Source organism: Adiantum capillus-veneris, chromosome 7, assembly GCF_014529385.1.
Source record: "Adiantum capillus-veneris isolate H3 chromosome 7, ASM1452938v2, whole genome shotgun sequence".
Classification (NCBI taxonomy): Eukaryota; Viridiplantae; Streptophyta; class Polypodiopsida; order Polypodiales; family Pteridaceae; genus Adiantum; species Adiantum capillus-veneris.
In genome coordinates this window covers 42,957,377-42,973,956 of record NC_140937.1, presented here as the reverse complement: position 1 = coordinate 42,973,956, position 16,580 = coordinate 42,957,377, and the positions used below count along the sequence as shown (strand labels likewise).

The 16,580-nt window shown below is 41.3% G+C and overlaps 1 protein-coding gene across 1 annotated transcript; it reads right to left on the bottom strand.

Annotated features, from left to right (window-relative positions):
* Window positions 1–674: 674 nt before the first annotated feature.
* Window positions 675–5,827, bottom strand: LOC147453749 (rop guanine nucleotide exchange factor 1-like). Its single transcript, XM_086515844.1, has 8 exons — window positions 4,960–5,827; window positions 4,434–4,522; window positions 3,300–3,416; window positions 3,068–3,222; window positions 2,896–2,970; window positions 2,523–2,810; window positions 1,979–2,344; window positions 675–1,543 (listed from the first exon to the last, which is right to left on the bottom strand). Exons 1-8 carry the CDS (start codon window positions 5,196–5,198, stop codon window positions 1,076–1,078), a joined length of 1,797 nt encoding a protein of 598 aa, XP_086371970.1. The 5' UTR covers window positions 5,199–5,827; the 3' UTR covers window positions 675–1,075.
* Window positions 5,828–16,580: the final 10,753 nt, after the last annotated feature.

Below are 16,580 nucleotides of genomic sequence, written 5' to 3'. Positions count from 1 at the left end.
CGCAAAAACCCCTAATCTACTCATTAACTTGACCTTTGGGTGACTATTGCATGAATTGTACAAGCATATCAAACATATTATGGGGACATCTGAATTGTACAAGCATATCAAACATAATGGGGACATCTACATTCAACTATGCAAAATTAGATTCCAAAACAATCATGCGTGCTTCCATCACTCTAAACTCTTGGGTGTCAAGCAATTTGTAGCTATCATCCCCGACCCGTTTCCGTGCAGGCACCCTCCGTGAGAGTAACCAATTATGGGCAACGATAGGTGGAATTGGTGCAAGATTTTCAAAATCAAACCAATGTTGCATGTCAATATCCAAAACCATGGCGTAACGTGTTGTGCTAGCCAGAGAAAATATGTACCTTAGAGAGAAAGTCACTTGTAAGGGATATATCAAAGATGGAAAGCTCACACAATCATGCAGATTGCACCTACTGGTGTGCTAAGTAAAAACTATTTCCCTCGGAGATTTGTATGCAGAGTTTCTTAAGATATGTTAGCTTTGTCAAGGTTGACATTCAAATATCATTTCCGTACCCATGCCCAGTTGAAGAGATCAATACACGAGTCGCTGACCAATATCACACAACCAATTGTTATCAGTATCATCTACATTGATCCCTCACTTTTGCACACTCAACTCCTTTGATATCTCAATATGTAAGGATACCAACACGAATTCAGGGAATCTAAATTATCTTTCAGGACATGTACAAGCTGAGGCTCATGGTAGCCACCAGTAATTTAGCACAAATATTTGGTTAAGTCACTAGCAATCAAACAATTAACTGTACAAATTCATCACTGCTCTCAATTCACTTTGTATACATGTGAAGTGAGCAATTAACCAACTACAAAAATTGTTTCTTTGTAAGGAGGCCCTGCTGTAAATTAGGCAAAAACACACAGATCAATAGAGGGCTTCGGACAACAGACATTAGCCAACAATTTGTTAGCCTCCAGTCTACCATACATCCCTTTCTGAGCACTACATAAGATGCCCCCATGCAACGCAAGTACTTTTGTCTCGAAAGTATCATTACTTTGTCTCTTTAGCACCTCACTCATCCTGGACTGGATGAACTGATTGAGATCTGATGCTGTTTACACTCCGTGATGACAATGCCCCTTTCGTTTGCTGCCCTGTTGGGAGCTTCTTCGAATCATGACTACCATAGCTGTTGTTCGTACAGTCCACCTCATAACTAAAGCTGATGTAATCTGATAAAACTTGGCTTTGCTCAGAATCCAATGGAGAGTTTGGAGTTCGCCTCTGACTCGGTGAGGGAACCGGAGAAACATTTGGTGTTTTGAAAGGAGTTCTGAACGGGCTTTGATTTGTGGAAAAACTGGAGTAGGCTCGTTTCTGGGCAGGGGCAGTCCCATATTGATTTGGCGGGAGGGGTAGTGGAACAGAACACTTGTTCATCTCTTCAGCAAAAATGATGTCGTCTATGCGAGCAAGTATGCTGGACGCCAAACTTTCCATCACTCTCGAGTAACTTTCGAGGATTGACTGTCCAACATCCTGCATGGCAAGAACACCCAAGTCAAACAGGAAACATTTCTAGAGTGAAACACCACGAATACACAAGTGTCCATTCTTCAACATCGAAGTGCATGCACACACAAACTTTTCAGAGGTTATTGTAGCAAAGAGTATGCTCTCTTTCTACATCCTTAGATGTTCGACTATGGGTCTAAAGTCAGCTACGTCAGCTTTCTTAAATGGAAGGACCCGGCAAATATTCATCGAATAAACTCAGACAAACACCAGTTCTAGAATGGATGCCTGCCTCGTAGCAATCAGCCCACTTGACATGAAAGCGGGAGACTATGAGTGGCTACGATGGCACACTATAGCCATTGCATTGCTACATAAAAATTCGCATGCAAACTTTTTTGACATCCAGACTTACGACAAGGATCATGATCATCCAAAACCTGTCAAAGACCTGTATACCTTATTACACTGTATCTTGGTCATATCCAGAAGTGACTGCCGGAGTCCTGGAAATTTTTGTTTCAAGCACAATAAGACCTCCTCTGCTCTTTCGGCAAGGAATTCCCTTCTTTCAGCGTCTGACACGAACTCTTTCACCATTCCCCAGGAACTTTTGCCATTCTTCCAAGAATCCTTGTTTAATCTGGATCTTGATTTAGGTTGCCGACCTCTTCGCCAGACATGAATCACTGCTTCAATCCGGTTAGCTAGCTCCAATGTTTTGTGCTCACTTGAGAGGTCACAAGCAGAGAGAAAAGCCTCAGGAGAAAAGCTATCTGAAGTAAAACTTTTGTAGATAGTCTCCCCAAGGCTTGCCTTCCCATTCTTGTAAATGCAACAGAAACAAGGTATCAAAACTCTAGTCAGAACATTAGACTTCAAAAGCATTATATCTATGTGCACTTGTCAAAAAAAGGCCCTCAAGGCCTACCATATTCATCTTTCATCTGGTTTTATGGATTTTCTGTGGCATCATATCCTTACAAATAGTTTTTTTCAATACCTTTGGAAGTGCCTTCCAGTAGACATCCGGTATTTCCATTTCAGATAAAACCTGAGAATTTATGGCCAAAGCAGCCTTAAGGATCTGGTTTATGCAGTCTCTCTGGTGCTGCAAACGCTTCTTTTCACCATCCGAAAGACCACTCACAGGAACCTTTACCGTGGGCAGCCACCATTTCTCTGCATTTCTTAGAAGAGAGTGTCTCGGAGCACTATTATCGAAGTCATTATCAGAGACCCCTTGATCAACATACCAAAACTCAGCTTCAGAAAAGCTATCCAAGCATTCCTGCAGTGAAACACTAACCAGTATGAAAGGCGACGCCTCTTTGTCTTTGCAGGAGAGGCATCGACATTCTCAAAAAAAGACCTACCAGAAGCATAGCATCCAGCTTTCGTAAAGCTGGAAGATTAAGCTGGAGATCAGTACGAGGCCTGCTAATCATTATCTGCAACCATCAGTGTTCCGCCTTGATTACAATAAATCTAATGGTTAAAAACATGTTTCCAGGTCTAGGTAAGTAGGGGAGCAACCTTGGGACGTACCTCAAAGCTGCTACCATCTGGAAATGTTTGTAGAGATGGCACAAGCTCGACAATATGGTCTGCAATGGAAACCAGCCAATCCATTTCCCGTCTCCACATTGCCTTGCGTTTCATCGATAATGGTTCAAGTCTCCAGATCTCTCCGAACACAGACGCTACACAAAAGAAAACAGGACCCCCATCAATTGTTGATTACCAAATATAGATGAAATGTAGCTTTACAAACACTCACCAGAGAGATTAGTTATGGCATTCGAGATGGCAAGAGCAGAAGAGACGCCTTTTCCACCACCAGACATGTCTTCACCCAGAAGTAGCTTGGCGAATTTTTCTTTCATCATTTCAAGCTCTACAAAAAGGGAAATAGGAGTATGAAACAACCACAAATTGCAACAGGTGACATTCAAGCTCAACCTGAAAAGCTCAATCTTCCTTGTAACCACTTTAGACATAGAATAGATAACAAATTAGCAAATTTAACAAGTTGAACTGAAGCAAACCTGCCACAGGTAAACATGATGCATGCACCCCAATAGATTAGCAGAACAGAAGCTAAAGAATTGGCAGTAATAATCCTACTTGAGTATGTGCGGGTTCGTTTATGATAGAAGGAGCCAGTCAGGGGAATCAAATGACCCTCAGAATTAAGACCATCTTGCAAGTTAGAGCATCATTAGAAAGCCAACTTCCAGTTGTCTCACAAACTGCCCCAGACTCTCCTCATTACAACCAAGCATGTCAATTAGTCATACAACAAATAGTTCACACCTTGATGCAAGTTTGTCCATTTGCCATGTGATTACTTCAAGCTGTACTTCAAGATCTCAGATGTATGGTCATGCCAAACAATTGAGCTCACAACAAGTTGCAAAGTCTAGCATTGTAACATTATTCAGAATGTCTTTCTAATGTTGCCACATAGTAAACGATGACCTTCTCTTGCAATCATTCCAACACTTCAGTCATCAAAGCTAATGGCTGCATGGAGTAACTAAGCAGTGCATCAATATCTCTGTGAATTGATTCATGAACTGGATTCTCCTCAAATAGATTACTGCTTACATCCATATCCGTTAGCAGCATCCATGAAAATTACTGTTTTGAGGAGTATCAAAATGTTGTCACGAGAGCACTAAATGGTAACCAGTGCGGAAGTTGTGTCAACATTATATACTGGACCATGACAATTTTTTTAACGTGATGATGAGAGCTGCAAGCACGATAAAGGTTGCTAGATCAAGGCTTCTTCTTTTCCAAATATACAGATCATACGGCTTTTACTCTGATGTTTGCACCCAAGCCCATTCTACAGCTCTGTACATAAGGTTATTCAGCGATAAAATAACTAAAAAAGATGGACCCTCACCACTGAGCTCTTTGTCGCATTTTTCCGACCAAACAGAGGCTGCATTTTCATGTGGAGGCTTTAGAGAATTTGGGAGAATCTGGTCATATCTGCAAAGAAAGCGTGAGACTTTCAATTAATACAAGCACACCTTTCACAAAGCAGGAGGACCTTCTCCTGTTTAGATACTGTTGTCAACTACTTGTGCGGGAGTGTGTGAACCACATACTTCTCATGTAAAATGCAAAACTGGGATTTACACATGATAGCATGCTTTGCACATGTGAAGCGGTTGCTTTGAAAAGCCTTCCTACTTCACAATCTCTGCACAATCTCTAGATTACAAAGATAATCAAGAAAGCAACGGCCCTTATGAAATGAAAGTCAAATTGAACTTGGCACACAGAAAAGGTGTAAACATAAATGCAGACGACCCTTCTACAGATTGAACACATCACAATCTACATGTGTTCCCATATAGTCAGAAAATGCCCGACTACTAATGATGGAACTGGAAAAGACGGATGGCAGGAAAAGTATCTCTGACCTTTGGGGGAACAATGCTAGAGGAGATGACCCGCCAGTACTACTCGACGCATCATCGATATGCCCGTGCTCGCTAGGGCCAAAGCTCATGCTCAGGGCTTCAGAGCTGAAGCCATCAATGCTGAAGCTTGAGCTTCCACACCCAAAACTGACCTGCTCAAATTGCTCATGCAGAGCTTCAATCATTGCCATATCGAACCTCCCACTCACACTCCTGCCCACCTCCTTCATCATGCTCATCTGCACCGCATGTTACCTTGACCATCAGCTACCGCAAATAACAAAATGCCTCATTCAATTCAAAAGGGAATCAGTTCCTTTTTGCACTCTGATGGCTGGCACAAATGTAAGAAAGCAAATGGCGACAGACAAAAGCTTTTGCCATGTCTTCATCTCCATAGCGCCTTGAGCCCATCACGCGCTGAATAAGTGCTCTTTGCGAATTCTTCTGGGCTTACGCATGATGAACTTCTCAGTAGCTTCACTCTGTGTGAGTGGAGTGTGTTGTGTGAAAGACACACACACACACACACAGAGAGAGAGAGAGAGGGGGGGGGGGGGGGGGGGGGGGGGGGGCTCGTGTGTGCAGTTGGAACTCAAAAAGAGAAACCAGTGCACATCAGTGAAATGCGCTCACATAAGAAAGAGGGCTCTCTTCATGTGCGTGCGTGCGATCGAGCGTGTGTGTGTGTGTGTGAGAGAGAGAGAGAGAAGCGAGAAGGGGCCGCGGGGTAGTTTAACGCAGTGTAGTGGTTCTTTAGCTTGCAAAGAGCACCGCCTACATACAATAACAGCCCTCGTTACAAATTTAGGCCGAATAGCTACTAGTGCACTGCACATGAACTTGTAAATCAAAGCTTGTCCACTAGGCTAGGAGGCTCGTTGGTATTCATTAAACCTGGCAACGACCTCTCTCAAAGGGTACCCACATGAAGAGTGAACTTCCTTTGCAGCTCCCACATAGAAAAAGCAAGGTGTAGACCATTGATCCCACAACGGAAAGGCAAGGTGCAGACTATTGATAAGTTCTCTCGCACATGTGGGCAATTTTCTCAACGAGTGAAAATCGTTGCCTTTGCGATTGACTAAAATGAATAATCTTACCATCAAGTGTTTTGACGCTACGTAAGAATATTGATGCCACACCAATTGCAATTGCCATCACGGCTAGTTTTCAGGTCCATGTGTGCATCCTTTCACACTTGACCGAGGACGAATCCATTTTTATAAGCATGTCACCAAGCACCCATAAGAGGCGAGGAGATGCAATGGCATAGGGCCTTCTATATGTAATATATTGTCTTTGTAAAGGTCTGCAAGCCATGGTAGAGGCCTTGACAAAATTTTAGAGGGTCACTTAGTTAATAGTATCAGTGCAATTGTGACTCCTCTCTTTCTTGCACTGCAATTATGTCTCCTCTCTTTCTTGCATTAGGCTTGAGAGTAGGCATAGATGGAGAGTCTAGTTTCTAAGTGGACTTATCACCCAAAATTAGCACATCCTTTAGGCTACTTGAGGCATCCTAATCCATTCACACCTCTCTCTCTCTCTCCCCCTCTCTCCCCTCTTTATCGCGTGCAAAGGGGCTTTTTTTAGTTTTGGACTTTAGTCTTCAAGTCGCAGATTGCGACACGTGTAAAGGGCTCCCCCTTCCGCCATATTATGTTAGTAGATAAACAAGCCGTAAAGGAGAAAGGGAAAAAAGCGTACAAATTTTCTTTATGTATTTGTAATTTGTAAAAGGTCTCGCCCTTTAAAGGACCTTCACCTTGTTTTAGATCAAAAGGGTGTTAGCACCTAAAAATGTGAAAGATGTATGCGTAAACGGCTTTATCTTTATCGATTAGATAAGTTCGTGTATCTCTTGAGGAGTATCACAATTAAGAGCCAGATGACAGAAGCTCATGGTGTCTCATTGAGTAGCTTTTTGAGCCCAAATATGTTCGTGGAAGCTCAAGCACTAGCCTCCACAATTTCATTCTCTCTATGTGGAGCTTCTTGCCTAGGTGTTGGCTTTTCATTAGATAGTTTGACACATCATGGACATGTGCACACTTGTTGTGAGAGCACACAAACCACGAAGCACAAAGACACAAATTGTGGCTCATCTGCTGCTTCTTGAGAAGGCCAATCCCAAATCTCAAAAAGTAGTTCTATTGTTGTTTCTTGAGAAGGCCAAACCCCTAATCTCAAAAAGTAGTTCTATTGTGATTTGAGCGAGGTCTAAAGTAGAATTTCAAAGTAGTGTTTAAGCCATTTGATCCAAGTGATATACTGATATGCACTTTTTCTAGCCCTTCTATCCAATTAAAAAGCTAAGCCTATCTTCACAATCGGATGCTAAAAGCTAAAGATATCTCTTTCTCTTCAAATATAGTGGTGTGTATCTTCATCAAAAGGGCGATCAGCGATCACGGTCACTAGCTTCAGCAAGAACAACGGAAAAATCCAATTCATTTTGGAGCGTGATATTGAACTCTTTCACTTCATTCAGCACCTTCTATGTGGCCAGCATGCATTATCTACCTATGTTATGTAGCAAAATCCACTAATATGGTCCTTGTCTCTTTATTACAACTTGATGTAGCTTAAGCTTGCCTAAGTTTGTTTTGTGATCATTAGGTACTTAATGACATGAAGAGGCAATGTCTCCTTGTGTGTGTGTGTGTGTGTGTGTGTGTGTGTGTGAGAGAGAGAGAGAGAGAGAGAGAGAGTTGAAGGCATGCCAAGGTTCTTCCACTGATATTGAACATCAAAGATTCCTTGTAGTTGTCAAATTGTTCTATAACATTTGAAGTTTAAACCTTACTAGTATGGCCGACGGGCTTCTCTCTCTCTCTCTCTCTCTCTCTCTCTCTCTCTCTCTCTCTCTCTCTCTCTCTCTCTCTCTCTCTGTGTGTGTGTGTGTGTGTGTGCGCGCGCGCGCTTTCGGAGCTGCAGGCCACACTCGTCGCTTGAAGGAGCTTCTGATGCATGGTAGGGAGGGGGGGTCGGAATCCCTCCCCCCATTATAAGTAGTATAGATTGGCAAAGAGCGTAAGAGTTCGACTTCAAACTTAGCAAGTGATAGTGTACATACCATATGTTCTATCATCAACGTTGATAGACTCTACATTTTGGAAAGGTGGTGCCACCACACTATAAGCATTTCTTAGTTGTAAATAGTGTTGAAGTCCTCATTAATCCAAAAATGTTCATACATGTTTTTGAATATGCTAGGAGTCTCTACAAAGGCCCATAAGAAATGCTAGCTTTGAAATCACATTCATGTGAGAATGCTTGTAACTTGCTTGTCTATGCTAAAGGTGTCCCACATTCACACATCCTTTTCGTGAGAAGATGCATGGAAAGGCCATGAAATCCTCCTTTTTGTACAAAGCTCAATTTCCATGGGGTCCTGGAGGGGGATGTCCTTAGGGGGTGGCAGTCATGAGGCTATCCTTGGCAACCTCAAGGGTTCTTGTGGTCTTTCTGATCAAGCATGTGTTTTCTATGTAATTTTTTGGACTTCGTGGTTGTTGGCATGACTTTCATTGTAAATTTTTTGGTTTTCGTGGTTTTTGGCATGTGTCAGTAAGTAAGAGTGATAAGAGTGAGTAGGTCCATCTTTGAACATAGGTGAGATGCTTTATAGCATGATAATAATGACACTCATTGGCATCGATTGAATGTAGGCTTCTTTTTTAACGATTTGCTAATTATTGTCCCCATTTTAAGTTGTGGGCCATCAAAAGAAGAGTGACAGATAAGATCAACTAAAAAAAAATGTCGTCAAAAGCTTCGACTTCCCGATCGTGCATGAAGACCCTATTTGCCAAAGACCAACCATGGTTGTATGCTTTGTGCTTGAAGAGCTTGTTTGTGCAAAATTGATCTTGGCAACCTTTTGCATGAGGCTTTTCCAGCATATGCATGTGCCTTTGTAGCTCTTTCCCCATCAATGGACCATACATGCGCGCTTTAAGCTTTCACCATGAACTCAAGGTAAGACATGGCTTTTGTAGAAGCTTGCCTTTTGTACCACAGTGCCGATCCTCACCCTTTTGCGAGAGAAGTCTATGCCTAGTACTATCATTATTTTGTCACAAGGGTGGTCTCCTCAATTCGAAAGATTCCGAGCACCAATGATGAGATAGAGCATCTCAATGTTGCCATTTATGTCCTTATCTGGTACCCTTGAGATTGAGATTTCTCATTGCTTTGTCAAGCCCTAGGCTAGAGTGAGTTAGTTGGACTATGGAACACTCGTCACTCCACCCTATCCAAAGCAAAGAGGGCTCTCTTGTTAGGACTATGTGCATGCATGCGATGTCCCCCCCCCCCCCCCCAAAACAAAAAAAAAAAAAAAAAAAACCAAAAAAAGGGATTTTGAGAGAAGGCTTCGAACAGAGCACTATAGTAATAAGGACGGAGACTTCAAAAATCGATTAAGTGGCACAAAGACAAGCGCCCTCACCTTTCTCTCTCTCTCTCTCTCTCTCTCTCTCTCTCTCAAAACACTAGTTTCGTTGATTCCATGCCATTGTTTAGTAATTCTGCTACGAGCTTAAAGTGACCACTATTTTAACACTAGTTTGGTATTTGGACATTGAAATGCCATGTGGACATTATAACATCCTAAAACTTTGAAAAAATTATAGATCATTTCTATCCTCCAAAGAGTGACAAATGAATTTTTTTTGGGAAAGCCACCAAACCAATGGAGACAATCTAAATATGCAAGAACAAGCCATTTTTATATAAAAAAAAGTTTTTATAATTTAAATGGAGCATCCCTATTTTTTGCCTATTTTTGTCCTACCCACTCATATTGAATGATTTTTCACTTAGGTCTAATGAATTTTGTTTGTCACAATACTTTATGGGCCACTCTATATGCTTACAAATACCACATATTCATGTAATTTAATACCAAGGTTTTTTTAAAAAAATATGATTTATGCGCCACATACTAGAATCCACACACACTTTTGTAGACATGATGTTAAAGAACCTTTTCTTAAGTTAAATAGTGATTTTCAAAACAGCTTTATAGTGTTTTTCTTATGTAGTCTACCCATGGGGCAAGTTACACACTATATAACTTGAGAGAAATTCAGTATGATTTTGCCTTGGTATTTTCTACAAAATGATCCAAAAAGGACACTGTAATGTTCGGTTGTGGTACCAAAGTAGTGTTAAGATCTACCATGTAATATGCTACATGACCTTTCTCAAACGAATAGCCTCATCAAGACTTAGATAGTCTTTACAGTAGTGAAGTTGGTGAAGAGTTGTTTGTTTCTACTGTTATTTATGGATGTGTGTGTCAGAGAGAATGGACTTCCAAGTGGCAGGAGGATGTCGACCTGGTGACTTCTTCATACATGCATGTTTCCTTTGTTTTGTTTTGTTCTTCTAATAATGATTGCCCATTACATGTGTAGTGCATGGGCTCGATGTATGGATTTTTTTGTTTTAAGTTATATATAGCTCACTGAATATGAACATCGTTTTTAAAAAAAAAAAGATATTGACCTATATAATTACCACTATCCAATCGACTCTTGTGCCAAGCATGGAAGAAATAAGCATAAAATGTATAAAGGTTTGTGTGATATGGCTCCTCTTACATGTTAAATTCACAATAGCTACCTATAAAATTTCCGAACCATGCACCTCAGGAATTTCATGTGGACAGTTTATCCATGCACAAAGAAGACCGTTTGTGCATCATGTATGTGTGTGTGTGTGTGTGTGTGTGTGTGTGTGTGTGTGTGTGTGTGTGTGTGTGTGTGTGTGTGTGTGTGAGAGAGAGAGAGAGAGAGAGAGAGAGAGAGAGAGAGAGAGCACGAAAGCAACAGAGACAAAGAGCTCTTGCACATCCATGCTCTACAACATCATTGTAGATGTGAACAGCCACTTCCATGTTTGAAAACATTGAATGAGCTCATTAGTATATCTCAAATAGAAGGACTAGCAAAGCACTTTTTGCTTTGGACCCCTCTTTAGAAGACATGGAAATGATTCATCCTTTTTAACATCTATACTTTTTTTTGGAAGGCCGGATTCATGGAGATTATCCAAGAAATTAGGAAAACAATTGTCACATTTGGGAAGCGAAACAAATATGAGATATGGAGTAGGGACGTGGATGCCTTATCGTCTGGTATTCACCACCATAGTAAGCAAAGCTTTCCCCTAGGGTACGTCCTACCGACGCGGGATGGCTCCCGTATCAGCAAACGTATCCTTATCTACTGGGTGTTGTCAGGCTCGGCACGAGATGACCTAAATTTGTAAATTGTCGTTCTTGTTAATATATTCTACTCACCATTTGTGAGTTTTGCCACACAAAAAATCTACTTTTTATTAAAGTCACTAAAATTTTCCTCTACGTTGAACACCTCCATGTGTCACCATGCTAAGTTGCTTTCAATCGTGTGCCATCCTGTTGTTGATCTGATGCCATGTAGATGGCTATGTGCATGTGGTTGAGCTCCCTTGCCTACTCTACAATGCACGAGTAAGTCTTGGCATTGAATACGCTGAGAGAGAGAGAGAGAGAGAGAGAGAGAGAGAGAGAGAGAGAGAGAGAGAGAGAGAGAGAGAGAGAGAGAGAGAGAGGCACGCCCGATTGTCAACCAGCCTGTGTGATGCAGGTGTGTGCACGTTTGGAGAGGCTATGAGAGGTTGAAGTCAACACACTTGTTGTCAACCTACCCATGTGTGTGTGTGTGTGTGTGTGTGTGTGTGTGTGTGTGAGAGAGAGAGAGAGAGAGAGAGAGAGATCAAAAAATTGAATGTATGTGAGAATCACTATCAAGAAAGGTGTCAGTATGTTGAGTCTTCCCATACCTAATTGGGTATTGGGATAACTCTCAAAGACATGCCAAGATGGCAAATGATGAGAGTCATGAGACCACATCCTATTGGCTTGCATATACAGGTGTTGGTACATAGTAGCACTCCAACCTGATTAATGACAAGTGGAGGGGGAACCACTACATCACACCTTGAGCTAGTTTTTTTTGCTATTCGAGGGAAGATAAGGTAAAAAATGTTGTAAGCTTCATAGATGTTACCTGTAAGCATCATGTAACCAAAAAACTCATCAGCTTCTTTGTTAAAACATGGAATGTAGGTTTCATATCCATGAAACCCTTGTTATTGGGATCAACAACATTATTTTCATAATGCATTGCTCGTGCATAATGTCTGAGGTTGCATAATGATGGTGGGATGGGCCAAGAAGATAATCTTCTAGTTGCCAGGAATCAGTGTTTAGGGTAGCAACCCTTATATAGAATTGAATGGGAGGCTCCATATCTTCAAGAAATTGTGAAACTAAGGTGAGAAGTTGAGGCCCACATTGTGCAAGTATGGGGGGTTAAAGGCCCTTCCATTACATAGTATAATGGTGTAGACATGGGCCAGAGTAGTGCATGCGAGTAGAGAGTGGGGAGCCACGTCAATGAGTATTATGCATGGCTTTGACATCACTTTGTGTGTGAAAAGTCTCCTCAAATTTTTTCCCAATAGGAGTAGATGTTTGAAGGAATAAAATCTATTCAATTAGGATAGTGATCCCATGCAGGAAGTGTGTGTGTGTGTGTGTGTGTGTGTGTGTGTGTGTGTGTGTGAGAGAGAGAGAGAGAGAGAGAGATTGATTCTAAGTGCATGAGAGTTAGTATTTGGAAGGTGTTGAGTGCTCTTGTCATTGACGAAGCTAGTTCTCATATGCTAACTCTCAAAGACTACAAAGATGAATGACAAGAGTCATGAGGTCATAGGCTATTGCTTGTGTAGAAAGGTTTGAGATGGTTTCATACATAGAAGCACCTCAACCAGAATGGGGAAGCCTAGCCATCACCAATTGAGCTAGTTTTAGTGTTGACATGGACATGGGACAATGTGCAACCAGCTAGTATGGGATGATGGTGGGGAAGCACTAGTTGCAACAAGGTATAGGATCAAATTTAGAGCAAATCATTGAGGACTAGCTAAAAATGGCTATGATATGAAGAGTTCATGGTGCATGTAGAGTGTGAGGGAGAAGAAGAGCAGACATAGAGTGTTGGTGGAGCTTAGCATGATAATTGGAATAATGTCTCACTCCTCCTTATTGTTCTATATGATCAAAAGAATAGATAAGGTTAGTACGATCAATAGAATAGATAAGGTTAGTACGATCAATGTGATGGGTGTTCGATCAATTGACCTTAACCCTAAAATTCTTCCACTGAAAGACCAACATGGCCTATGTATGTACAACCGTGAATCATCCAAGTGGCTTCACCCTACACCCATAATCTCCATGCAATGTGCAAACCGCTCTAAGGGTCGACTCTTTGTGAGAGAATCTGTAGGGTTGCCATCTGTATGAACCTTGAATAGCTCAATGCGTTTGCTAGCCAATATGTCACGTATCACATGATAATGGATTGCCAACATACTCTACCTTTGTGGTGGAAGATGACCTACAATTCTATGTGTCTCGACTTGGAGGGAAACACGGGGTTCTTCGCTAATGCATTCGCACTCTAACGATCACAATGCAACACTAGAGTCTGAGTAATGCCAAGATATCCCACTAGGAAAGCTAACCACACAACGTCCTTGCTATCATAAAAAATTGCCAACATACTCTACCTTTGTGGTGGAAGATGACCTACAATTCTAGAGAGATGATGTCTATGACATTGGAGTCTAAGTAATGCCAATATCTCCCACTAGGCAAGCTAACCACATAGCTTCCTTGCTATGCCACATACTCTACCTCTATGGTGGAAAATGACAAACAGATTTGGAGAGATGATCTCCATGACATTGCTGCTCTAGAAAAGAGGAAAATATAGCCAAACGTGGATCTTCGACTATCCACACAACTCACATAATTTGTATCCATGTAGCCCACCATGGATGCATCATTGTTCCCAAAACGTATGCACTTGTCTATTGTACCTTTTGGATATCTCAAGATGTGCTTCACTACTTCCTAGTGCTTTCTACCCGGATTTGCCATAAATTTGCTAACGACTTCCACTGCAAAAGAAATTTCTGGTCGCGTGGATACCATGGCATACATGAGACTGTCGATTGATGAAGAATGTGGCACCTTGGCCATTTTTTCTTTCTCAGCATGAGACTTGGGAGCATCATCCTTGTGAAGCTTTTCATATACCTGCATTGGGGTACTCAATGTAGACTTCCCCCTTGCATAATAAACGCTACAAGACCATGTAAAGTTGTCAAACTTCATGTACCATTTCCATGAGCAATGGTACTTGTCAAATTTCATGTACCATTGCCTTGAGCCCTCCTTTAGGCTATACAATGCCTTACATAATCTACACACCAATTCTACCCTTGTAGGCTTGTCAGGTTTGACTTCAAAACACTCTAGTTATTTCATGTAGACATCCTCATCAAGATCCTCATGAAGAAAAACCATAGTCTCATGTCCAATTATGGACAAGTTCCATGTTCTCAGTGGCTACTAGTCCAAGCACAAGATGCAATGGAGTCATCTTGACTACTGGAGAGGAAATCTCATGCCTTTCTTTTGCTTGAAACCCTTAGCAACCAATCTAGCCTTATACTTAGGCTCGGGATCTTCTACCATGTACTTTTTCTTATACATCCATTTGCAAGGCAAGGCTTGTTTTCCCTCTGTCAACTCTGTGAGTTTCCAAGTTTTATTTGCCATAATCAAGTTATACTCAAATTGCTTTGCTTGCTCCCAGTTCACGCTATCTTCCATCTCAATAGCCTCTTGGTAGCAAGTATGCTCTCCGCAATCAATGACAAAAAATAGTTTGGTTGAAAACGCTCAGGGGTATGAGAGACACGTGTAGATCTCCTCACTACCTGACTGTCAAACAGACTCTGCTCTCTTAGGACCATTATTAGCTCTCTTTGGAGCACTACAAGTGGTAAATACATTGCTAGTAGACTGAGCTATTTGTGTAATTAGACTTATGGCTATGTCCTTGAATCTTGCTTTGCAATACTCAACATCTTTTATGGGTTGTTTTTGCATCTTTGCTTCATTAAAGATCACTTGTGAGCTACGAATAACTCTTTCATATTTTGAGTTCCAGAGACGATAACCCATCTCTCCATTTGCACCAAAAAGACAATGAAGATGCATTTGTGTGATGGTCCAACTTCTTTCTAAGTTCTTTAGGCACATGGGAGAATTCCTCACATCCAAACACACTTAATCTGTCATTATTATGCTTCTTGCCTATCCACATCTTCTACGAAATCTTGTAGTTTAATGGTATACTAGGCGACTTGTTGATTATATGCACCACTATCATAACAGCTTCTCCCTAGAACTCTTGAGGTAAATTTTCCATAGATAGCATGGAAGTAACCCTCTCTTGAACAATTCTATTTATGTGCTCAACAACGCCATTCCGAGCAAGGGTGTATGGCGTAGTAAGTTGCCTCATTATGCTTTGTTTGCTACATAAGTACTTATAAAACTTAGTGGCGACATACTCTCCTCCATTGTCAGTGCACAAAGCCTTCAATTTCTTACATGACTAGTTTTCAACCATAGCTAGGAACTTTTAGAAGACACTAAAGACTTTGTCTTTCCTCTTTAAGAGGTAAACCCACACCTTTCGAGTAGAGTCATCTATGAAAGTTAGGAAAAATAATGCTCCCACTAGAGACTTATGAAACATAGGTCCACACAGATCGCTATGAACCAAATCTAGAGGATTTTTTAACTTTTTATCTAATGGAAAAATGGTAAGACTAGTTGGTTCCCATATATGCAATGCTCACAGGGATATAAAAAAACGTAACTGTTTCATTCTCTTCTGACTAATATGACCAAGCCGACTATGCCACAACTCTGTAGAAGGCAGCTCGGCTATGTAGATAGAGCTCTCTTGTACAAAAGAGACATATAAGGAATATAACGAGCTAGACTTTTGGGCCTTTAGCATGACCAAGTTTCCTTTATTTGATACCATTTCCAAACACTGTAGTGTATCCAAGATCATCAAGTTGTCCTGCTAAAACCAAGCTCTTAGTTAGCTTTGGCACATGTCTGTAGCATGAGCTCAGTATTGTTGCACATACACAATTTCACGTCTGCAATGCCACATATCTCACCGAGCTTAACTGAAGCATGTGTGGAAGCATAATTGGAGAACCACTCCTAGTAAGGAGTAACATGAAAACTAGCACCTAAGTCAATAATCCAATTCTATGCATAGTATTCATCAAGACCTAGCAACACCTTTGGACTCAAATCAAAAGTGAAGACTAGTACATCTGATGGTTGCGGCACGTCAAGAACAAAATCAACATGTGAAGACTCAACAACATTGAGTTCCTCTATCTTTGCACTGCTTTTAGGAGGTGCAGAACTAATGACAATGGCTTTACCCTTCTCTCTTTACAAAAAAATGGCAATCCTCATGTGTCCTTTCTTGTGACAATGGTGGCATTCAATGTTCCTTGTGTCACATTCAGGAATCTTGCTACATGCATTCTTGCGATCTTGAGGATGATCGTGACTACGATTACAACCTTGTTACCATATACATGTGGTAGTGATGTGTGTGAACACAGTAGGACCGCCGGGGCATTTTTTCCCTCTCTAGGAGGTTTTTCCCCCC

What these genes read in the sequence shown, in the direction of transcription:
- LOC147453749 (XM_086515844.1), bottom strand. Translation starts at nt 5,198, where the DNA reads ATGAGCATGATGAAGGAGGTGGGCAGGAGTGTGAGTGGGAGGTTCGAT. An exon ending in AGCTGGATGCTATGCTTCTG is followed by an intron (nt 2,811 to 2,895) that starts GTAGGTCTTTTT and finishes GTTTCACTGCAG; the next exon opens with GAATGCTTGGATAGCTTTTC. An exon ending in CCAAGATACAGTGTAATAAG is followed by an intron (nt 1,544 to 1,978) that starts GTATACAGGTCT and finishes CTTGCCATGCAG; the next exon opens with GATGTTGGACAGTCAATCCT.